Here is a 25703-nt window from a genome sequence, read left to right as displayed (position 1 = left end):
GACTAACGTCCCGCAGTTAATGTTACCTTAAAAAGTTATATGTTGTTCTTTATAGTTCTGGCATCTGTTTATTAAATATACATATAGATAAAACGTGTGACCATCTCAGTCCATGTCCTCGAGACGTCTCCCCATCGCACTCACACGGTGGTACCCGATGCCGTACAGGTGTCGGGAGAAGCCTGGCAGGGGATGGACTCGCATGGGCTGGAAATGTCTGCTCTGAAGGCACCCTGGGGGTAGCGATCCATATATCTATCTAAATTTTGTTCTTTGTCTAGAGAGGTGATTCAGGCCCATGCTCCCAAAGTATGCCGGGAAATCAGATGTTTGCATATCTAGAATGCCTGACTCCATTCGGGTCACTCTGAACTGTGCCCAAAGCGCCGTATGACCGTGCTCTCGCAGCAGCGTGCGTGGCGTGGATGCAGGCAGCAGCATCCCTCCGCAGTCCTGCTCCGGCCCCGAAGGGGCAAGAAAAACCCACCGTGCAAATCTTCCAGCCCGCAGCACTGCAGGACACGGCAAAGCTGCCCCGAAAGACCGTGCATATAAGGATGCGTTCTGATTGAGCAAAGAGAAGCGGGAGATTCCAGAATGTGGTTCATTAGCAGAAAGAGAGCAGTCTTTGTTTTTATTTATCACAGAAGGGTGTGTTTTATGTGAAGGTTTTATCAGCCAGAATTGGCTGACTGCAGTAATTCGTACAGGAATAAATATGCATATATCCATCTAGATGAGATGTGTAGCCATGTGCAGAAATTTAAAATGTATATATAACTCCGTATCTATAACTTCAGGGAGGGTCCCAACTCTGTGCAGAATATAAAAGAGCCTACAGCTACAGCTGGTTGGAAAGGATCTGACAAACTTGGGTTGTTAAGGGAGGGAAGGCTTGGGGGAATAGGGGACTTGTCAGAAAATGCCTATTTGAAATCTCCATGAATATGTCAGTTTTAAAGAAATTCAAATAAAAGCCTGTTGAGTTTTGAGTGGAAAAAAAAAAATGCTGGCTATCTTCCAGGCTACCCGTCTCATTCCGGGCAACACTTCTTTTCTTGTCTTTTCACTGTCTGAATTTCTCACCAAATGGAAATTTCAGTGTCTTGCCAGCTGCATCTAGAGTTTGTGTGCAACACGGACATATTGATGCAGTTGCCAGCGCTATCTCCAGCTAGGGATGAAAACCGACATCCAGAGATAATACAGGATCAGCCATTTCCTTATTCTGAACCTAGTCTTTAAAGGCGTATCTTTGCATTTTAATCTTTTCCTCATTATGTACCAGTCACAAGGCCCAAACTGGTTTTTAAACTCGTTTTGGTCCTTCTCTAAACTTTCCAGATGAGCTCTTAAGCATGCCATCAGGCAACCCAAGAAATACGCCGTGATGTGCTTTTCTTCCAATAGTCTCTTGTGGGTTAAAGAAAATATAACAAAAATTTCTAGGTAAAAACATGATAGTTGGGCCAAGCCCATGTCCTTCAACGAGTGCGATCATAACCCAGCAGCTCTGAACAATTAAACACATACTGTTTTATCACGAGTTGTCACTGCTCCCAGGAGCGGTGCCGTCTTGGTTTTAGCCTGCTTTTGTGCAGGACTCTACGACCACTGGAGACAGACCTTCCTCAGAATAGGAAATGCGTTGGAAGGCACAGATACACCAGTGAGGGCCGTGGAGCAGCCCCTGAACATTCAGGGTGGCTTAAATGGACTTTGGCGATAAGACAGAGGTCGTTCGCTTGTGGAGTTGAGGGTGATGAATAAAACAAGGGTGGTTTGCTCAGAGCTGGACCAGAGCTCAGGGTCTAGGCTGTAGACTTTATACTACAGGCTCAAGCCACTTGCGCAGTGTCCTCCTACACCGTGCCCTTGGCTTTCTTCCAGGCCTGGCTGCTAATGAGAATTTGTGACCGGAATACCAAAATTTAAAAATAAACTATCGCTCGTCAAGGATATAGGGCAATCCTCGATGTGAACGTGGCAGGACCTGAAGTTTCTCTCTCTGAGCAGCAGTTTTTCATATGAACCTCACACCTGCTGAGGACACACCATATAGTGGAAGGAAAGACGTTAAGAGCTCTGGCCCAATTTACCGCCTGCTGCTCCATTAATCCAGTGAGGTTCACAGGGAGAATTCACTGTGTGGTTGTTCCTGTGCTTTGGCACCTCTTCCTGTACTTGATTTTCATTAAGTCCAGACTTTAGCTGAGCCTCTGAATTTTATGTTGCCACAAAAAAACTGTGGAGCCATCTGGTTAAAGTTGATGAGATGGTTTTCATTAAGATGGAAGTTTTGCAAAATATTTTACCATTTTTCAGCTGCTGAGTCAGACGTTTCCGTAAGAAAAAGCTGTTGGCTTGAGGCAGCAGCAGACTAACCCAATGGGTGAGTGGCAGCCGGCTCCCACCCACCCACCCGCCCCCGTGTCGTACCACACTGTGACGGTGACAGTGGGTGACGCTGGGATGCTCGGTGATGCCTGTCGTTCCAAACACCGAGACGGAATGATTGACCTTGACATCTTTTGTACCTCCTTCTTCTCATTTTTCGAGGTACATGACTCAGCTCGCACTTCTCTCTCAATCGTAGTCCACAATGGCAGGGATGCATCTCTTGGGGAAAAAGAACTGATAGAACTTACCCTTCCTAATATCTCTGATTGCAACAGAAATGATTGCCTAGCATTCAGCCTCCTTATTCAACACGCACAGTATAGAAAACTGCGCTGAATGAGTTTTCCACCAAACTGAGGCAATTCAGAGAACAACTCGGTTCTGAAAGCTCAAGAGCACGTTCACTTGAATGAACGGGGTATGGATTTTATAATAGGAAAACAGCGAGTAATTTGAATAGTCTGCAGTAAATTGTCAAAGCAAAGCACTCTGGTTATAGAGACGTTTCGGGAATAAGCAGCGCCTGCGATGTTGTTTGTAAGGTTTCCATACCCACAGTCGCCTATGTCCTCCCCCGCCCCCCATCCCATTTACTGATTCATTTTAAATGAAGAAGGAGCTGTGTTTTACAAAGAGGTAGAAATCCTCAGCCTGTTAAATGCAGATTATCGCTATCCAGGTCTCATTCAGTCATTCAGAAATTGCCTTTTGTAGAAACTTGAAGGATTTTAGCAGTTTAAGGGTTATACGCAGTACAAATTAGGGAAAAAATTAATTGGTTTTGGGGCAAAATGTGTCTTTCTCCCACCTGTGTCAAAGAATATCGGAGATGGTTTTAAAGGCACCCAGGTCCATCTCCGCCTTCCCACGAGCACAGCTCTTTAGGCCGGCATGACGTAGGGTACACACTCAAAGCGAAACTCCCCTAATTCCCAGCAAGGTTAGAAGAATGGTTGGACTCGGTGATCTCAAAGGTCCTTTCCAACTGTGAAGATTCTATGATTCTAAGAAGGGAAAGGAAAGGAGAAAAGCTTTCATCTCTGCCTGCCAAACCTTCCCTGCTACCTGAAGGGGAATATATACATAGATCATTTCCCCTTCTGTTACTACATTTTTAAGAATATGACATCCATAACTACTTTGAAAGTTGCTAACATTCCTGCCAAGTGCCGCGTACCATTTTCTGTCTTGCCTTCCTAAATCCTGATTTTGAGTCAAAATCAATGGCAGAAGGAGATTGCCCATTGCCTGCCTGGGACAGGTTTCCGACAGCCTGCGGGTGCTGCTTTCTCGCGGGCAGAGGGACGCGCACGCTGGCGCGTTTATCCCATCGCCACCCCCAGACAAAGCGCTACGCGAAGGAGGGCTGAGCCGCAGCTCACCGACAAGGCGATCGCTGAGAGGATGAAAGAACCTCGCACAGAATCATCGAATTGCCTGGGTTGGAAGGGACCGTTCAGATCATCGAGTCCAACCAGCAACCATTTCTGGTGCTTTTTATTTTCTGTTTCAAAGGGCATTTTAACGGCGAGTGTAGTGTATTTTCTGCTGAAGAGACCACATTCCTGACTTCACAAGGGTGATGAGAAAGTGGATATAACACGCAGAAGAGACTTTTTGCAGCTGTCCTCAGCCACCCGACGGCTCAGCGACGGGCACAGGCTCCGCACGCTGGTGCCCATGCGGGGCCTTTGGCAGCACGAGCTCGCAGGGATGCTTGAGCATCTTCCCTCAGCGGTCTCACTAACCTCCGGGCACATACTGCTTAGGAAATACATCTGTGGGAATTAACTCATTTTTCACCAGCGCGTTTCCCTGCAGCCGCCTTGTGTCTCTCCCGTCAGTGCCAGTGGTGATCCCGCGCAGGGGCGGAGGGGGCACGGTGACACTAAGCACCTGCACAGCAGAAGGTGTTCAAGAGGTCCAGCGTTCCTGAGGATCATGCACTCCGCCCGCTCATCCCCTACCGTTAATCAGCATTAATTGGGAAGGGGCCTCCCACAAAGGCACTGATGCTTTCTTTTTTTTTTTTCTTTTATTTTTTGCTATCTCCACCAAAATATTGTACTAATTGATAGAGATTTATCAAAGCCAGGAGTCTTACCAGGAGTGTCATGCCTAAAGCTCCCAGTCAGTGTTGAAAAATCTCAACTGTTGGGGTTTTTTTTTCCTTGCCTTCTGCGTAATAACATATGCAAAGCCGAGCCATAATGTCTCCAAAATCCCCTGGATTAAGCTGAAAAGCGGGTGGGGAAGGGTGATGCACGCAAAGCCTCCTGATGTAAAATCCTCCACCGGCAGTGAAAGCTGCGGAGGAGAAGCAGCGTCGGCCAGGAAGGGTGCGGGGCTCTGCAAAGGGGCCCCCACCGGCTCCACGGCTCGGGGACCCCCAGCCCAGAGCCCCTCGGGAGCTGAGGGGTTTCAGTCCCCCCACAAAAGCTCGGCGTCCTCCTGACGGCCACGCCAGCTCCCGCTGCAATCCTGCAGCAGAAAAGCCCCAGATAGTTCACCACAGGGAGCAGCCAATGAAGATAAATTGAGCGACACATTCTAACATGACACCCTTGGTCCACGGGTGGGAAACTGAAAGTACTTTGGAAAAAAAGAAATTCTGGACATTAATGAAAAGTAAGAAATACTTGACTAGATTACACGTGCTTTCTGTGCATTTTGTGGATGGACTTTATGTGATGGTCATGAAGTTCTCTTAGAATCCCAGGATGGTTTGTGTTGGAAGGGACCTTAGAGCCCACCCAGTGGCACCCCCTGCCCTGGGCAGGGACACCTCCCACCAGCCCAGGTTGCTCCAAGCCCCGTCCAGCCTGGCCTCTTGGCTCACACATGGTGGACCCCGGAATTAAAGCAGCAGCCCGTGTCCCTGCACAAGCAAGAGGCCCTTTGCCCTGCAGGGTTAAACCTTGAGGCAGGTGGAGCAGGATATGTATGAAATTCATATGCTTACATCAGTGTTGTACAACGTGTGCAGGCGGAAGACCTATTTAAATTCGCCAAAATGAGGACGGCATAGCTAGTCACACAGAAAGGAGGGAAAGAGCTACAGGCACAAACCCCAATTAAAATAAACCAGCATTTCTAGAGTCAGTCAACAGATTTACACGGTTTATAAACTTCTCTTCACTTTCTCCTAGAGTCAACATCTTGCAAGTAAGGATAACTGTAGGCACGGAAACGATACTTGGGTGGCTGAGCAAGAATAGCTACAGGTGCCATTTGCACATGAAAAAGGAAAAATTAAGTTGTTGGAAGGAAAAAAATCTGTTTTGCTGAGTGCTGCTGGGAAAGGGGTCTATTATGCTCAGAAAGTTAAGCATATGTTAACGACGAAAAGAAGAAATTGTATTTTTATAAGCGTGTGTGATGGACTTGTTCATAGGAAGCACAGTCTGTTCCACGGAGCCTCACGCGCCGCGCAAGAGCCAAATTATCTTAATGGGGGGCGAGGTGACAGGGGAGACGGATGCCTTCCCCTTGAGTCATTCCCTGATAAAGACACATGGCTTAGCTGCGAGATGACAAACTATATGTTCAAAGTGACAAATCGTTTAATTAAAATTTACAAGCGGTTAAATACTGTTTGACCCAAATGGAGGCAGTTATCATGAATCAATTTGGGAGGAGGAACTCGACTTTTCAGCAAATCGATAGCTCACAGCTACAGCACCTGGACGCTCTCCGCATTTCTTAGGTGTGGAGAGCCCTTTTGCTGGCTGCTGTAGAGTCTGGTTCAGAAAAGATCTCAATCAGGTTGAAAAGTAGTAACAATTTTACTTCGGCAGCGTTTGAACGTTCTCAAGTTTCATGAATAGTTAATGTCACGTCAAGTGTTGAAGAAAAACGCTCTTGTATCTTAAGAGCAAATAGCTCAGATTTTGATGAGTTATGTTTTTTCATTGCATGCACCGGCCGGTGGAAATTGCAATCATCTTTCATGAAAAGGCTCAGCAGGTTTTATTATAAGAAAGTAAGGGTGGCCATTGCATTTACTAACTAATGTAGTAAATGTAAAATTGCCAGGGTAACACGCTTTTTTATTTATGCTGCTGAGCACATAATGTGCTGCTGGTTTCATAAAAATATATATTAGAGGAATTTCGCGTGCCAGCAAGCCGTAGATCTCTTTTATGTATATGACTTATCCAGTGTCCTTCTACTTAAGACGTACCCCGTTACAAAGAACCAGATTAAGCGGTATTGACGTACAAGGCAAACCCGCGAGATGATGCCGGTCTAGTCAGCTGTAACTCAGGGGGGCACTATACGTTAACTCTTCTGCAATTAGTAAACAGTCTGGCTCTTTTATTTATTTCATCCAACACCCTGCTATGATAAAAGCCTGTTGATGATTAATTGATTGGCTGTTAGCGCAGTTCAGCAGTAGACTTCCATGGATTACGTCATTGGTTTTTTTTAATATACCTATAAAACAAGAGCAATATATACACTATGCAGAAATATCACCAAGAGAAACTCCAAATAAACGCTTAAGAAAACCATCAGAATAGCTGAATAAAGACCGCGTCTTTAGAAGTCATCTGACACCTACCTCACTGGAAGATTTGTTTAAAGGTTGTCAGCTCCTCCAGCAGAAAAGTTCCTTTCTCATACACAGTCACAAAAAAAAGGCAAGAAATCATGTACTAACCTGCTTAACTCAATATCCTTTGTCAAGATCAGAAGAATGATGTTGAAACTGTCCAGAAACTGTAAAGTTCAGTGTAAAAAATTATCATTCACAATGCTAAATGACATTGCCTCAATGTAGCAGAACCAACAAAATCTTCATGATATATGAGAACTATCAAAGGTTGCCACTGAATACATAGATTTAATATGCTGCTTAATTCAAGAGCTTATTTACAATGTCAGACTTCATTTTGAGAAAAATGATTCTGACAAGCAGTCATTTAAAATATAGAAAGAATGTTTTACAAAAGGTCAGAAGTACAAATATTTTACATATTAACTACTAATAAATTCATTTCCTCTAAAAGTTAGAAGGATCAGCAAATGTCTTCAAAGCTATTTGCAGTATTTCAGCACAAGACCCAACCTCTAATTACCAATGTAAGTTGTAAATAATTGTCAAGTATGCAGATGAGCCAAAAATTCTATCAAATTAAAGTAATTAGCTCCCAAGTCAAATTTTTCTGTCGCATTAAAATGCTTTTCCTTCTCTCAAATGTGACACTTACAAATGAGGGCAACATTGTCAGAGAAGCAGTTATTGTAGGCTGCCAAAATTACGTGCATAAGTACCCGCTAGCACGCGCCACCCGTCTTACTTCCAAAACAACCTGTGTTTCTCAGCATTTGACTTTGTAACTCCATAGTTTTGTTACAGCATCACACTTCTGAATTGGGCAAATTTATCCAACTCAAGCCCTCGCAGGCGACTAGAAAGGTACACACGTCCTATGGAAACCTGAGCGTGGCTATCGGTCACGGGGAGTCGCGGTTCTGGGCCTTTCTTGGTTCTTCTTCACTGAAGAACCTTTCCAGACCGCGTGGTTTGGGATACAGATGGTCCCCCACCTTGGGGGGGATAACTGGCTCCCCCAAGTCACGTACTATAACACGGGGGGGGGAGCGGGAGTGGGTGGCTGGCTCGTCCCAGTGCTCTCCCTCGTGCTCTTCTAGTCTTCAGCTCCATGTCCTCTTGTCCGACGCTCGGACTCTGGTGCGCAGTGATGCAGTACCTCCCTGCAGGCACGGGACTGGCGCACTTTCCATCTGAGCTCATTATCTTTGGCCATATCCTTTCCTATCAGAGCTAGAATATGTTGTTCTGGGCAATGAACAGCCTTCTTGGAAGCGGGGGCAAACATAAGCTGCATTTCCTGGCTTTGCTGGAGTTATTAAATTATTTTTCTGCTGGTAGATAGTAGGATGCTGTGCATTGTGCTGTCCGGTCGACACAACTCTGTATCGAGCCGTTGCCTTTCTTTTATAAGGCATGGTAACTCTGAAATCCAATGGAAAAAATAATCTGTTGTGTCCAATTCTCAGTTGAAGGAATTAATGCTGTAGTCAGGAAATTCAGCAGGCTTCAGATGTCTGTGGAAATGTCTTGACAGTGAAACTTGGGGTATTTTCTCTAGGCTGTTTGGTTTTCTTTCTGGCAGTGACCAGGTGGTCAGGCCCCCGGCACCCATCTCTAGATGGAAGAGGCCCATCTATTTAAGCAAAAAGATGCAACACCGCGTTATTTATTGCAACACCATGCCATCTATCAGCCAGGTTACACAGATGTTATAGTCCTCAGTTCAGTACTGTGCAATTTGCTTCAACAGCATTAATGGAAACGTCTGCAATAAGGCTGCAGTTCGGGGCTTTCGGGGAAGGGGAGGGGTGGATTTGGGGTTTGGATTTGGTTTTTTTGCCTAGAGGTGTCTACAGACGGATGCGTTTCTGAAGGCATCCTTGCAGCTTTGCCTGCGTAGCCAAGCAGGGAGACAGCAAGATGATAATCTCCTTTGGCTTTTGTTAGAATTTTGAGTTGGAATTTTCACCTTTTTGTGGACTGTTTTTATTAAATAGACCTTATTTTGCTAATGCAATCCTAGATGGTGTTTCTAGCTCATTAATACGCAGTAGTAGATCATATAACTCTTATCAAGCTGTGCTAGGTTTGCATTAATTCACCTTTTCTCATTCGTGCTCCAAAGAGGCAGGGTGGATCTGATTCCAGAACGCGCTCTTTGCTTGGCCTTTGGGCTAAGTAATAACTTTTATTTGAAGGCAAAGTTATTTGAGTCACTGAAGATAACCTTACCAAAGAGATTACTGCTGCAATAAAACATGAAAAAATATACCAAAAAAATCTTCGCCTTCTTTTTAAATAATCCTCGGGTAAATTATTTTTAGCACTTCTAAAGGAGGAGAGGAAAGCTTGGCAGACTCAAAGAAAATGGAAGTCGAGTTTTATTACAAGCCGTAGAAACAACAGTGCCCTTTAACTTATTAATAGCTCAAATGTGGGAACATTAGTGGTAATTATAGCCCTTCAAGGCCTGATCCCACTAAGAAATGGGTTAAAACTGCAAGTTTATGTAAAGTATTTGAATCTGTTGTTGTTCCTATTATGCAAAGAGAAAGAAGAGAAAGAGGAAGGAGACGAGGAGATGGTGCTTAGTCTAACGACGCGAAACCATGCAGGAGTGGTGCCTGTGGAAACAGGGCAGCGAGGCCCGGGAGGAGACAGAGCTCATCCGAAGATAAATTTATCCTGGGAATAAGAAAGTTCCTACCCATTCAGGAGTGCAACTGCAGAGAAGCCTTCCACTGATTGCTCCCACTGGAAGACAAGCAACTGCTTTTAAGACAGATCTTAAAATATTTATGAGGGAAATCACAAGACACGGTGCAACAGCAGAGCTGGGTTTGATAAGCCAAGAGGCATATGCTAATAATGGGCTCCACAGCTGCCTTCGTTTTTCTATGAGAATTAAAGATCTGTTTAAAGTTTTCTGCGCAGTTTGCATACAACGGGCATGTCCTTAAGCCATCGGAAAGAACTGAGAGCCCATTTCTAGGGGAGGGGGATGGAGCTGCAGCCCGGGCTACGGGCTGGGGAGCCGCGGGCTGAGGGGGCTCATCTTCATCTCTGCCACGAGCCACCCTCCCTTCCCTCCTGGGGAACCTCTTATGTCTCCGGTTCCAGAAAGAAATTAAAAGTTTCAGTCACTGCTAATTATGATGCATTCCTGGATTATTATTTTTAAAGGCCCAGAGAGAACATCTAGAAAGATCTCTTCCCGCAGGCAAAAGAAGCGGTGTCTGGTGTTATTTTTGACACATATTTATACGCGCTGCTCTTAAAACTCTGCAATGATGCGGATTCCTCGCCTTTCCCATGCAACTCAGTACTAAGTTTGCCTTCGTAGCTATTGTGGCTCCTACCCACTGCAGATCGTTCACCGACCTTCTCCAGGGCAAGCCTTTCGTGTAGCCCACGGTTGTTATTAGGACGCTCTCTCCTCTCCTCCTCGGGTTTTGAACCGTCCTGCTGCTCCAAGCCTTCCTCCGAGGTGAGGTGTTCTCCCTGTTCTTCTCCGGGCTGTGTCCGGTCAGTCTGTCCTTCTCCCGAGGTGACCCGTCCATGCGGACACAGCCCTGCCGTGCTGAGGAGCCCCCATGGGCTGCGCTTCTCCTTACGCACCCCAGAAACAGGTTTGTCCGGGCGTAGCAAGTGAGCAGGGGTGACCTGCTGTGATCCACCGTCCTCGTCTGAGAAACAGCCCTACAGAGCAGGTCTGGTGAGGGGCGGCTGAGGGAGCTGGGGGGGTTCAGCCTGGAGAGAAGGGGGCTGAGGGGAGACCTTCTCGCTCTCTGCAGCTCCCTGAAAGGAGGGGGGAGGCAGGGGGGGTCGGGCTCTTCTCCCAAGGAACAGGCCATGGGACAAGAGGAAACGGCCTCAAGTTGCGCCAGGGGAGGTTTAGGATGGATACTGGGAGAAATTTCTTCACGGAAAGGGTTGTCAAGCCTTGGCCCAGGCTGCCCAGGGCAGTGGTGGAGCCGCCATCCCTGGGGGTATTTAAAAGCCGGGCTCTCTATGTTTTGCCGGGCGGTGAGATGTCTGCACAGGGCCATCGGTTCCCTGCTCTGCTCTCCTCTCCGGACAAGCCCTTGGCTGGTGTCTCCTGTGGCAGTTAAAGGCAGGGACCAGGGGTGATCCAGTTAAGCGTAGCTTCATCCCAGGATGGGGGCTGGCATCTCCTCCGGTTGCTAAAACTCATCTCAGACCTCCGAGGCTGGTACACACCTGCAGCTCTGAAGTTCCTGAAAGTTACTTTATTTCTTCCAATAGAACTGCACTTTCCAGCAGTACAAAGAAGTCTGAGATAACTCAAGTATAAAGGAGGATATATAAAGCCAAATTTTATTCTGCTCCCTCACAGAAATTTTCCTCATAAATACTTCTTGGATTATGAAATATTGCTTGCAGCAGAAGCCGGGCGTGTCTGGTTTATCCCGTTAAACACAGAGGCGCTCTGTGTTCAGTGCCTGCTTCATTTATCCTATTAATGCATTAGCAAGATTCTTTTCTTCTGCATTATTTAATGGAAGGGGGTTTTGTTTGGTACGATCAAGTTTATCTGTGTCTAAATGCAATTCCGTTAAAGATATACGGTACAACAATCCGTAAGCGTTTAAAATTGTTTTTGTTTTTGCGGCTGCAGCAAGAGCAGGTCTGCAGTATCTGAGAGACGAGCGTGAGCCCGCTTTGTCTGAGCACCACTATTTCTCTGCTTTTATGAGACCCAGAGACATTTGCTTGAAGAAATAACTTGATAGACAGCAGCGTGTGGGGAATCTATTATTTACACTGGTTATCTACAAAACAGGCTTTTGTGCGAGGGCTGCTATTGTTAAGAGGTTCTCAAATCACCGTTGCCCATTTTTCATGCCGTACCTGAATCCGCTGAAATACAGAAGTATGGAGTAACACAAAGGGTGCGCGCCTGGCCCCCGCTGAAAAACCCACGCTCACAAACACTGCTGTACGGACCGCAGCGAGGCCCTGTAATTAGAGTGAGCAATAACGACAGGGAGTTTTAGGTACCACTGTGTGATAATTGCCTGTAAATGGGGACTTTTCTGTTGGCAACCACACGCTGAAATTTAAAATGCAAGTTTGGAAACAAATAACACCTAGGTAATAAAGTTTTAACAATACCTTTTTGTTGTGAAAGCAGTTGCAATATAAAGTGCTTACGTTCAAATGCAGTAGTTTGGGTTGTATCATGGTTTTTAACAATTCAAGGGTGTACCTATACTGAATAGAAAATGTTACTAGCTTCGGTAGGTCTCTAGCTGTCATGTCGCTACTAATTAGATGCTGAACTCCTTCAAAAAGCACACACTACACTGAGGACCACAGCGATTCCTTTGGCACATGAAGTAAAAATGTCCGAAATTCAAGGTTTTTGAGTTGTTGGGAACTCATGCCTAGGTGTAAGATGTCCCGTGTGCCTCCCTTCTTGGAGAGGTTTTTTTTTCTGATATCTTAAATACTCTTCAACAGTAGCATCCATTTCACTAGAATTAAAAGGTTATCTTGCCCTCTCTCGACTAAGTTACCCAAATTTTGCCAATCCATCTGTAACTTTACATAGGATCAAATTACTGTGATTTGTTAAAGTATAAATTAGCTGGAAAATTTAGTCACCATTTATAAGTTTGAAAAATTAGAGGTGTTTGTTTCTCTAAAATGACACCCCTTTTTTTTTTTTTTACATTCTGTGTTTTGCTGTGAACGATAACAATTGGATTTAAACCTGGGTTTCTATGAGGAGAGTCAACGACAGTTTGGGAAATAGAACATGAGATTTTGGAAGCTGACAGGAAGGAGGAATGAGTTTTAGAAAAGAAAACCTCCAATTTTAGGGTTCCGTTAGTTAGCACAGCTTTGGGAAGTCAGGGGGAGGCTGCTGAGAGGTGGCTGACCCAGGCGGGTCTCGAGGGGAAAAGCAAACGCGGGGCAGCAAAAATCTGAAAGGTGACGGGTTCAGGGAGCCCTTGGCACCGCGGCCGCCCACGGGCCCGGGACCGCGTTTGCAAATGCCGCTCACCTGAACTGCCGGCTCCATCTTTAACCACATCCTCTTCAGCCGGAGCACGGGAGCAAATTTCTCCTTTGAAAAGGGAGCGATTCCGCTGGCAAGAGAGCACGTTGCTGGTGAGTCCACCTCCGAGGGCCGGATGCCTCCATGTCCGTACCGTACAGAGTGAGGCGCCTGCACCGAGTACTTTCGGGAAGTTGCTGACTTTGGAAATGCTTTGTTCCAGAGAGTTATTCGAGAACAGAAATTAAGTCATTTAAAAACCTTTTGCATATAGTTAACAACCTCCATCAGTTATGGTCTTGCTTTCTCTATAAGCTTAATGAAATGCAGCTGTTAAGTGTTCACTGAGTAGGTCTGCTTTGAACAACTGCAAAATGTGGCTGGCATGCCCCATCACATTAATAAGCAAGCAAAAATCATCTTACTTAAAATTTACATCATTGTGTGTATTTTTAGCCCGTTTTAAATTAGTACTTGGCTGTTTGTAATATTTAGCTTGAGTTATTTGTCGGTGTGTGAGCGGGTGGAAGAGGAAGGGTGACTCTGGCAGGGAGGGGAAGGTGCTGCCTCCCCGGACCTGATTTTCCACAGTCAGGGAACCCAAATTCCCAGGGAAAGATCCCCACAAGTATGAAATTACAATGCTGGGGGGCTGAGCTAGTTACCATGTTGTGATTGCTTCACTTTTTAGCCTGGTAAATACCATATTTTATATTTTAACTCATCCAGAATCAGTATCAAGAACCCGTTCCGAATTAGATAGAGCACATGCCAGAACTCGCCTCTTCACGAATAAAACAAGAAATGCTTCTTTCTAATTTTCTGTGCGTACGCAGGGATACGCGCAAACGCTCACAGGGACAATATTGCACTTTAAAACTCTGCTGGTGGCGTATCTATCTCAAGTATTTAAAATAGTAAGCTTTAATATTTTAGGACAACAAATGGTTGTTCTTTACTTGCGCGGTTACAGCAATAATGTTTTATTCTCTGCATTCCTATTTTAAAACTCAAAAAAATGCTGCATTATTCATTTCAATTAGAAATGAGAAACAAATCAGCAGAACCATTCATTTTACAGCAGCCCTGCGAGAATGCCGATGAAGAGGCCTGACAATGCCCCTCTCTTATCAACTCCATCGGTCCAGCGGGGGCTCATCTTCCGCATCATTCTGCCGCATTTCGGAGAATGACAAAGCCACTCTTTTAAGACCTCGCAGTTTCTGGCTTTATCCTCCACAGCTCTGTCTTAGAATAAGCTGAAGAAGTTGCATAAATCCACGCGGGCAGAGCTAGCTCGTGGTCAACTTTCGCCGTATTTCCTGCCTCCTTTCTGGAGGGTTTTCAGCAATCTCGGGCTCAGCAGTGCCAAGGGACTCCTGGCTAGAAAACGTACAAAGGCAAAATTCTACCCAAAATCACGCACGCACTACCCAGAGAATGGCTGCACAGGCATTAACACAGCAAAATTTGGCTGTTCCCTATACTAACGTATTTGATGGAGAAGATGCTATAGGAGGTGGTGGCCCCCCAGCACGTTCTTCTCGTGTTCCCGGTGTGATCCTTGTCCCTGCAGTTTCGTGAGCAAGGACTGGGGAGACAAATGAGCACTGGGCACAGGCGAGGACACATCCAGTGGCCTTGTCTAGCAGTTTGTTATACTCAGTAAAAATGTTTTGCAATGCCCCGTGAGCCATCACATCGAGACGCTTCGCTTTTCCGAGAGCCGGGGCCGCACAGCGCTGCACTGATTCCCTCACTCCACGTTCTTCCCTGGGATAAGCAAAAATATTTTGACCATGCATCATTTATAAAATAATCTCTCGCAAATGTAGGCCTATATTTAAAATATAAGCATTTTGCATTTCAGATGCGGTCTGGGGATGCTGGCCCGTGCAGTGCTGTGCGTTTCTCTCTCATTAAAGGGAATTTCAGCGATTCATCCCAGTAACAGAGGAACGTCAGACTGGAGAGGACCTTCTGAGTCACCACGTCCAGCTCCCAGCTACCGCGGACGTGGCCCAAACGCATTTCAACATCACTTAAATTATCAGCATTTTCCAAGTGTTATTATCATGGTCAAAGCTCTGTTTAATCAAAGTCTCCATCTGGCGCAGACTTCAAAAGGGCCTCCTCGTTCAGATTTATCTATTTGACTTCACTAGTGAATTTTCCATGGCTGTAAATCTCCTGTCTCGGGCGCTTAGCCTCGAGGATGATTGCATTTGCATAAGGCTAAACAAATCCGCGCCTCCGCCGATTCATTTTTACACAAGATTTTGAGGTTTTGCTCTCCCGAGGTCGAGCTTTCTGCAGCCCTGCCTGGCCCCCGGGGCACAGCGAGGTTCCTCTTCGGGACAGACTTTGCTGTGGCCCAGCCGCGCGCGGGCTGGTCCTGGGGCTCTCCGAGCAGACCCCTCTCCTAGCACAAGCCGGTGCTTTCTAATTCAGCCTTGTGTAGACCGTTGACCCGCTCCTCCGGAGCCATAAATCCTCCGCTAACTTCAAGTGTAACAATATTTAGAGACGTGTCTGCAGGACTCCGCTGAGCCGTCACAGTCCTATTATCTTGCAATCCTTTCTTTTAAAAAAAAAACCACATTTTTGACAGCCTAGTGTTTTTCATCTTTTTTTTCCTTACTGCTTTGACCTTCAGTTAGTTTATTCCTTCCTTCTCTGTATATTTTAAATGTTGCACAAAAACTATTTATTAAGGCTTTCCTGTAATAAACCATTAACCTGAATATAGTTAAATGAAACGCTTATTAACATCTCTCTGCATAATCCATTTAAAAGAATTAGTCTTGCTTATTCAGACAACCTAAAGAGGTCTGTGCTTTTGTCTACAAGGCATCGGCATTAAAGCTTGTAATTATTTCTGGTTAACGCAGTCCTTGGTGTTAGGAAATGTTGGTTTGCATGTTCCAGCATAGTATTTTTCCTAATCTCTTTCATTAATTACAGATAGTGATACAATATTACTTTGTTCCTTCCTATTCACCGCCAGGAGAGATGCCTGAGTATAATCCTGTCTGTGCTAAGAGTGCACTTAAATATTTTCACAACTGCTAACTATTATAAAACATTAGGATTATGTAGAATAATCACTAAATTAGGAAAAAGGAGAGCTTGATAAGAGCACGTGGGCTTCAAAGGCATGCAGGCAGGGACCCCGGCCGGTGTGGTGCTCTGACGGCCGCGGAGGACATGGCCAGGGCTGACCTTAGCAGGGGTTTCTCCTTCAGCAGGACTGTGACACCCTGCGCGTGGCTCCCAGGAGAGATGCTAGATGTGGTCTTGTCAAAAGTGAGAGGCGGACATGCTTTGCTCGATAACTAACACCACGGGGAGTTACAAAGCAAAGGCGGGAATGGGAGCAGAAGCCTCCGCGTGTCTCCATCCCTGCTGCAATGAGCGCGACCGCTCGCACAGATCTACCCGTAATTTTAATGTGTTATCATACAATCACAGCATGGTTTGGGCTGGAAGGGACCTTAAAGCCCACCCAGTGGCACCCCCTGCCCTGGGCAGGGACACCTCCCACCAGCCCAGGTTGCTCCAAGCCCCGGCCAACCTGGCCTTGAACCCCTCCAGGGATGGGGCAGCCACAGCTTCTCTGGGCAACCTGGGCCAGGGGCTCACCCCCCTCACAGCCAACAATTTCTGCCTCACATCTCATCTCAGTCTCCCCTCTTGCAGTGTAAAACCCTTCCCCCTCGTCCCATGGCTCCCCTCCCTGCTCCAGAGTCCCTCCCCAGCTTTCCTGGAGCCCCTTTAGGGACTGGAAGGGGCTGGAAGGTCTCCCCGGAGCCTTCTCTTCTCCAGGCTGAACCCCCCCAGCTCCCTCAGCCTGTCCTCCCAGCAGAGGGGCTCCAGCCCTCTGATATATTTTAAAGTTATTGCAACTTCTAAATCCTAGGTCATCTTATATTTCAAACATCAGACTTTTCATCAAGCTCATCTTAATCTTCTTCTAGATGGAAATTCACTTTCTTTTGAGGTACCACTGCCACAGCTCTGAGCTGAACGTGCGCTGCCAGCTCGGCACGAGGGCAGCCAAGCAGTTTGCCCTTGGTTTGTGTTTCAGCCACTCACCCAGACCTTGCCCTGGCTGGAATCCTTAGACAGATGAACACCTCTCTGCAGGCCAACCGCTGTTCTCCTGCCCACCTCTGCGGACCAGAGGCTTCCCACGCTGTAACATCAGTTCCAAACAGGGTGCTCCGTTAGAACGGTGGTGATCGGCATTATGGAAATGCCCAGGAGAGCTGCAGATGTAATCAGGGAGTCAAATAATTCCTGCTTTTATTTGATGCCTAATCATACATCCCTCCTCCTCTGTACAAATATTAAGACTGCAAGCGCAAGCGTGTCTGCCTGTATAAAACAGCGGCAGTCAATGCTAAGATCTTAGCGGAGGAAAAAAGCAGCTGTGAGTTTTACGCTGTTTTCAAACACTTAAACCTTTTCATTCATGCCTAAACTAAGGGTTTTATTCCAACATAGAGAACCTTCAAAAAAACCCTATGAAAATTAACCATGTGCAAAACAGTGTTGCCTCGTATTACACAGCAATACTAATGAAAGCAAGGACTACTTAGTACTTAGCAGAAATAATTATTCATTCTAGATGAGTGACTAAGCAGACCACACTAAGAGTTTTTTAAATTTTAAACGTAAATTTGCTTACTTTTTAGAGTTTGTAAAACACCACAAAAGATCTACACAATTTCATTGATGCTTGGGGACAAAATTTTCTTTTGCCAGCAAAGCAATCAGGTAGCCACAGGAAAAGTGAATCAAAATACCGAGGTGAAAAAGAAAAGGACTGCAGAAGCTTATTGTATTTCCAGGAATTCTGGAGAGCCGAGCACGACATTTTAAACTGTCTGCCATGCAGCAGGCTTACCGTGACATTATAATCGATGCGACCCGTTTGCACCAGCCGTGAGAGAGGGACATCTGCTTATAAATTCACTTTGGAGACTGGAAACACCGGGAGATTTCCAGAAGGCAAAGTTAAGAGGGATAATGATCCGGCAGGACTTTCCTGACCCACAAGCCCCATCCACGGAGGGGTGCCGAGCGGGTGCTGCCCAGCCCCGTGTCCTGTCCCGCTCCGCCAGCCCAAAGCCCGCTCCAATGCGGCTGCTAATTACAAAAGGAGAGTACGGAAGCAAGCCGAAGAGCAGCCAGGCTTGTTCCACCGCCAGATGAATTAGAGGGTTGAAGAAGGCACCAGGATGCCCGTGCTGGTCCTGGGCAGGCATATGGCAAATGTTTTCCAGCTATTAGTTCCAGTTTGAATTAAAATAGCGTGGCTTTTTAGACCTGCAGTATACAGTTCCAAAAAAGCCCTTCAACGCCAGTTTCTGATCAGTTTGCCTGCTGGCACGCCGTGGATTTTGGGGACATTTCGACAATGGCAGCAACAGCTTTGTTCTGGGGGACTCCTGGGGCCGTGTGGACGCAGATGCGAAGAGCTACGAGTTTATTTTGGCTTTTTATACCGAATGCCGCTGCAGGTCTGACCAAGTGAAGCTGTACCTGGCGGGTTCTAAGCAGCAGCCCCCGGTGCCAGCAGTCACGCGCCGGTTTGCCCTCTTAAAAGGAATCTGAGGAAATGGAAAAGGTATTAGAGGGGCTGGAGAATAATTTTAAATTTCGGCTTAAGCTCTGTCCGAGCATCAGTCCCAGGGAACCTGGGAGCCACGCAGCACGGCTGGACTCATTCTTTCTTGTAATGCCAAAGACTGCTCTAAAGAAACTCAAGAGAATTTATGAAATGTTTTTTTGAACTGAAATCCTGTTCATCAGCCATAGCATCGAGACCCGACCCCGCAGTGGGGTGAGGTGTGAGGCAGGGTGGGATCCAACAGGGCTAATCTATGGCCCGCGGACCAGCAAAACCCGCCCCGCGCTCACTTGGCATCCCTCTACCGCATCAGCTCAGCAGCTTATTCAGCCCCAGCAGAGTCCGGTCACTTAAATCAGTCCAGATCTGCTTCTCCTTCAGGTTTCTTTCACATCAAATTCTTCTGGCGAGCCAGCTTCAGGAACCATAACTCTTTTCTATTATCTACCCAAGTCTACGTATTTTTCCCCCATTAATTCACCCAGTGGCTTTGTGCTGAAACAATCCGGATATGATTTAATAAGCTTCAGAAAGATAGAACTGGTTCATATGCAGGAAATCAGATCTACATAATTTTCCACTCGCTTTTATAGCCACCGTAGTTCAAATTATCTTTACATTGGGGAAACTCTTTTAATACGATAAAATGAAATACCACCTACGCTATGCTTCAGCTTGCGCGCCTGGTTTTTGTAATAAATTAAATGTTGATTTGTCATACTGACTTATCACGGAAAGTTCCTTTTTAATGAGAAGGGAAGAGCGCGCCCTGTCCTGCAGTTAGTCATGGTCACAAGTCACTAAACTAAGCTTTAAAATCAAGCTTCGTCTTGTAATTTTTTTTTATTACCTGAACCTTTCTGCATGGGGGGGAAATGACTGATTTTTGGTTTTATCACATACTCTGCGTCTAATAAAATGTCACACATTGGGAATGGACCCGGCGGCACATAGCACAGATGTCTGTATAGAAAGCAAAGGGATGTTTACGTTTCAGTGAACAAGACTTGAAATTCAGGAGACTGTGTCCTTCAGAAGCAAACAAGATTTGGTGAAAACCACCCATTTGCTTTATTTTCTTGGGTGATTGCTGTAGTCTCTCCTGCTCCCCCAGACGGGCCATGATTGTAGTGAAATCCCTCTTGTTGCTTTATTATCGTTCATCCTGGGGGGACTTTCTGTGCAAGCCAGACGCCGGGTACCGTCCCCATCCATCAAGGTCCCGCTCTCCTCCCTGGGCTGCGTCCTGCCCGCACCGTGCAGCCCTCCTGGGCTCGTGTCTGCCAACAGGGATGCTTCACTGCTCCTCTCCTCTGCCCACAAGGGAAGCACGTGAAGAATTTTCCTTTCTCCAAAGCCCTGCGTGTGCCATTCCCTGGTGCCTCCCTGCTGGAGGTGGACTTGGCACTGGCGAGGGGCAGCAGTGCTGCCGGAGGCAGCTCGCTCCTGGGCCAGGCGGTGGGACAAGCTTTGGGTTGGCGCCAGGGAAACTGTCTTCTGCAGCGTTGGTACCCGCTCTGTGCAGCCCTCTCCTACGTACCTGCAGAGCGGAGCTGTTGGCTGAAGTCTGCTCTTCAGACCATCTCTTGGTGCTCTCGGTCCAGAGAGCCCCGTGCCTTGAGGACACCTCAGGACGGCAACGTAACGGTGTGAAAGGAGAGATCCTACAGAAGAGGCAGGATCCTCCAAGTGGCATCCAACCCCTCACCACCCCGGGCTCCCAGGCGACCTCCCCTCTTCATTCACTCATGGCTCATGTGTTTTTCAAAACGGCCACGTTGGTGGTCTCTCCCTTTTGCAATGCAGCCTTTGGGTTGAGCATCCCCAGCTCGCTCAAGCTGGGTGACCAGGAATGAGCCTGGAAATGTCTGCTCCCCTCCTGCCTTTCGGACACCTCTGTCCCCTGCGAGGAAAAGGCCTTGAGCCGCAGGACGTGGGCACCAAGCTGGCTCAGTCTTGCTCAGCATCCACCAGCTAATCTCCTTCCATGGTGCTGGCAGATGTTGGGTCAGTTCAGTCAAAAAAGCAAATTCTGCAACTTGTATCTAAATAAAGTGCCACTGACGTAAGCGACGCCTGCTTGTAGAAGTGGCACTCGATACAAGACTTGCACAGGTATTATGTTTTAGAATAACCCGTGGTGTATTCCTGGAGTCTGGAAAGCAAAACCTTTGATACCGGCGTTCAACCGAAGGGCACAGGATGCTGCGTACGACTCTGAGAGGTCAGGCTTCCATGCATCGTATAAAAGAAAAATATTTGATTTGAGAGAAGTCTTGTACATAAATCTGCCGGCCAAAGTGAGCCTGCAGTGGTTATTTAGCAGCCGAACGTCCCAACAGCATCGTCCTGGTAGCGTGGGCTCGGTGCAGGGCGAGGTGACAGTGACAGGTCCTTTCCCCTCCTGCCCGTGGGTTTTTAAGACGAAAATGGGCGGTTTTGGCCGGGGCCGGTTCCCACGCTGCAGCCCGCAGGCAGCCCGCGCTGCCTGCTCCACAGCCTTGTCTCCTCACTTGTTTCTCAACACTCGTTTCTTATATTTTAACTCTTTTTTGCATGCACTTACTGTAATATTTACTTAGGAATTTGAGAAAGACTTTGTATTGAAGCAAGTAAAAATAATTTCTTCAGAGACACTGAAAATAAATATGAATCTCTTTGGCTAGGCAAGATTGTCAAACTTCGGCTTCTAAAGTCAGGCAGAAAAGGAGCTGTTTTCCAGCAGAGCTAAATATATTCACCTCTCATTGATTTCCGTGGAGATCTTAATGCTCAGTAACTTAAAACCAGATAAATTATTCAGATGTTTAAACATGTAGCATTCATCTCATGTTAAGTATTCACATTTTTAAATGCTTGCCTTAATAATGATTTTACCCTGTTTAAAACAAAAGCAGCATTCACTGAGCGGCGCAGCAGGAGGGCTTGGCGACTCTCGCAGCGTTTTCTCTGGTTTTCAGAAGAATGTTTTTGCTGCCCGTGTAGTTATCTTAGAAGAATTGATGAAAACTGAGAATTCGGGGGTCTAAGAGTGGAAGTTTTCACTTAACCCCTCCTTCTTCTTCTTCTTCTCTTTGCAGCTCCCAGTACAGCCCAGTACGGGATCACCGGTGACGCCGAAGTCCTCTTCTCCTGCTGGTACCTTGTGTTGACACTGTCCTCCCTCACCAGCATATTCTACCTGAAGAACATCATTCTGCACTAAGTGTAAAGACCCATAAAAGGCTTTTAAGGATTCTCTGAAAGTGCTGATGACTGGATCCAATCTGGTAGAGTTTGTTAAAAGCAGCGTGGGATATAATCAGCAGTGCTTACATGGGGATGATCGCCTTCTGTAGAATTGCTCATTATGTAAATACTTTAATTCTACTCCTTTTTTTGATTAGCTGCATTACCTTGTGAAGCAGTACACATTGTCCTTTTTTAAGACGTGAAAGCTCTGAAATTACCTTTAGAGGATATTAATCGTGATTTCATGTTTGTAATCTACAAGTTTTCAAAAGCATTCAGTCATGGTCTGCTGAGTTGCAGACTGTAGTTTACAAAAAAAAAAAGGAATATTGCAGTAAAAATGTGCTTCTTTAAGGCTGCAATACAAATATTCAGTTCCCTTCTTAAATAGCATTCTATCCACATTTACACAGAAATATTTTTTCTTTTTTGATAAAAAAAAAATCAAATAATATTGCCTTCAAAATATTTCTTCAAAATATTACACGTATCTAGATTTTCTTCTAGCATGATATTCAGGTTTCAAGAATGAGCCTTGTATTATAACTGCGCTGTGCAGTACTGCTTTCTCTTTTCTTTCCTTTTTCCTGCAAATTCAGCATGGGTGTGCCTTCATAAAACACTACTTTCCTCTCTCTTCCTCTCCAACAAACCTGGAATGTGTTTTGGGAAACGCTAAAGCATCCTTTTGAGCATAAGAAATCTCTAGCGGAGGAGAAAGGTGCTATTGGCTAAAAGGAAAAGCCCCTCTCCCACCCCCGGGGGCTCATGGAACCGCTTCAGACGCCGCGGTTTTAGGCACCCAGGCGAGAATAGCACCAGCTCCTTTACATGTTTTCCACCTACCACCACTAACCAGTAGGCGATCTCTGTAACAACTGGGTTTTCCCATTGCAAAACAGAACGCAAATTATTTTGAGACATCTTTTGAATGTAGGAACGTTTCCCTTCGTCCTTCTAAATCAAAATTCCTAAATGGCTGTAAATGTGAGAAGCTGAATAGTCCCTTTTGTATTACCGGCAAAACCTATGTGAATTGGTATTTTTCTTGCACTTAGTTTTGTACTGGTTTGGCTAATTTAGCAATGATAAAGGATGCTTTTAAAATACTAGATATCTGAAAATACATGAAGTATCAAGCAGAATTTTATATATATACATATATATATATAAAATACATATATATATTAAAACGAGGTTGCTCCAATAACTGTACTGAAGTGCATGTTGCCGTCCATGACAGAATCATCCTTACAGACAGGACTTCGTTACCGATGCTCTCACACTGCCCAAATCTCACCACAGCAGTGAAGTCCTCACACACGATTTCCTCGTACTGCGGTCTATCCGGGTAATACTCTCATCCCACTCCGCGAAGGGGCAAGTTTCAGAATAGCATCTAATGTTACTAACTTTTTTTTGTTTAAACAGCCCCGGACAGCATTAACACAAAACGTTGCTCACAGTTTACAGCTGAAATTAAAAGCGCCATCTGTGTAAATTGCTGGGACGTGACTATGGCCAACAGCCCTTGAATGCAAGATCTCCTGGTCACCCCCAAAGATCTTGACTTGCTCACAGAAAACTATCGATGACGAGAATAATAAAACCATTGTCGACGTTATTATTCCCCTGTTTTGTATAGGAACTCCGGGAGGCGACACGATTATTCTCCTCCAACCTTTTTTCTCCTAGAGTAGGATTCGGCAGGGAGCGATGCCAGCTGAGCAGGGAGCGCGCCCAGCAGCTCCAGACTCACTCTGCGGGTGCCCCAGGTTTTGGAAAGGCAGAGGCTGAGTGTCGCTCGGCTCAATAGATCCCAGCCCATCCCAACACGTAGACAGAATACGCAGCGAATCTGGTGTAGTTACCAATGAACTCAGGCGCAGGGTATAAACGGAAATACGTTGACTCCACAATACGGCAATAAAACGCCCTGGGTCACTCTGCGTATGTTCAGTGACAGATTGTACTATTGCTATCGTAGTATTTACAGCCATGTGCTAAGCAGTTACTCTTTTTGGAAACGTGGCATTTTTTAAAACCTTGAATAACATGACAAAATTCATTCTTTAAGGAAATAGTATAAACCAATTCAAATTACACTATACACAGTCCTGATATTCTGCTCTCTCTTGTATTGCAGCTTTAAAGTGCTATATTGTAGAATCCATTCGCTAGAAACAGTGGTGCTGCAGAAAGTATCATGTCAGTAGAGTTTTACGAAGAAGGAAAGAAGGATACGCGTAGCCCAACTCAGACGCCTCATCTCCAGCAAAACTGAGAGATGCTTCTATGCTGTGGCTGGATCAAATTATGTATTTCGATGACATATTTTGTTGCAGTGATTCCTGGTATCTGGATCCTGATATTTCCAGCAACAGAATAGAATAAATAGCAGCTTTATTAAGTATGGAAAAGAAAAAGAAAAAAAAAAAGGTATAGACTGTTTGCATTCGTACCGGGTACAGCCACTGGAGCATGGACAAGATGCTCAGTCCCATCCCTGAATTTTCACTTAAATTTGAGGGGACATAATTATCACGAAGTCCAAAAAGAAACCAAACCCCACAGTCGTTTCTAGGTGCCAGTGGCGTTTCTGTCGGTGGAATCGGTGTGTAGTGTCAGTCAGACGCGGGTGTTCAGCCGCGGAGGTGCGTGTGCGGGTGTGCGTGTGCCCAGCGCGGTGCCGGGACTGCCCTCGGCGTCGGTCGGGTCCCTCTCCCAAGGCTGCTCGGGAGCCTCTGCCCGCTCCCCCTCCACTCCTGCAGAGGGCTACGGCCGCGCTTAGCTCTAGGCACCGTCCCTTCTGCAGCCATAGAGTCAAACCACCTTGATTTTTGCAGGATTGGAGCTGTAGGGGGTGTCCATCAAATAAAGAAACTTGGTTCTCGGTGAATCTTGTTCCGTGCGGTAAACCGGTAATTGTACAGATTGGGACTTTTTGGGGCATTTCTTCCCAAACGGACGGTGCAGACCGCTGCCGATTGAGCACAGCCACGTTTTACCAGTCCCACCCACCCTGTAATTTGTGGGGTGCATTTGCTGTAGGCAACTGTTTGAAGGTATGCTCCATGCTTCGTCAAAGGGTTGACCTATACTGTTCGTATCTGTCGGGCAAATATGATCGTATTTATTCCCACCTTTCAAACGCGAAAAATAAATGGCTTAGCTCCAAGCAGTATAACTGAATATTTATATCAAGATTGTTGTCCCCATTGGAAACCCCAAAGTCTGTAACACCGTTCAGTTCCTCCTTGCGCAATAACTCAGGTCTGCAATCACCATTGCATCGGTGACGGACGCAGAAGCAATGATGCTCTAATTACACAGTTGCTGATCGTGCTTATACTAATACTGAATTAAAGGATGTCTCACAACTTCTTGAACAAATGCAGTTTCTCAAGGGTTTATAACTTTGGCAGGAAATCTATCCTTCAGAGCTAGACAGCTTTTCTTAAACTTTTCGATATATATACTTTTTTTAGAAACTATGCCGTTTTTAAGATACAGGAGCGTTAAAAACCATCACCAGTAAAAGCTGCTTTTTTGCACATTTTCAGAGCTAGCGTTCTAGACAAACAATGGTAAATGTTATACCTACCAAAACCTCCGCTTAGTCCACATAACTGTGTTACAAAGAACGTGTATACCAAAATAAGTATTTACATGGATAAAAAAATTGCCTTAAAGACTAAATATGCATTTACTTCTAAGATTGGATCAGACTTGTGCCCAGTCTGGAGGTAAATAATCCATATTTCAGAGTCTGCCATGGAAGATTTTGTTTCTTTGGAGAAAAAAAAAAGGGGGGGGGGGAGGCAGGGAAAAGCATTCATTTTCTTTTAAAA

The 25703-nt window shown here is 45.8% G+C and overlaps 1 protein-coding gene across 1 annotated transcript in view; it reads left to right on the top strand.

The window, feature by feature from the left end:
- The window catches only part of NEGR1 (neuronal growth regulator 1), a 286625-nt gene extending 261448 nt beyond the window's left edge, over positions 1–25177 (top strand). The window contains 1 exon segment of the mRNA XM_054213168.1: positions 21702–25177. Within this exon segment, the coding sequence (XP_054069143.1) occupies positions 21702–21826 (125 nt within the window). The 3' untranslated portion in view covers positions 21827–25177.
- The last annotated feature ends 526 nt before the right edge of the window (positions 25178–25703 follow it).

The sequence above is a fragment of the Rissa tridactyla genome, chromosome 8 (genome assembly GCF_028500815.1).
Source record: "Rissa tridactyla isolate bRisTri1 chromosome 8, bRisTri1.patW.cur.20221130, whole genome shotgun sequence".
Taxonomy (NCBI): domain Eukaryota; kingdom Metazoa; phylum Chordata; class Aves; order Charadriiformes; family Laridae; genus Rissa; species Rissa tridactyla.
The sequence above is the reverse complement of the archived record's forward strand: the minus strand, read 5'-3'. Positions and strand labels throughout refer to the sequence as shown.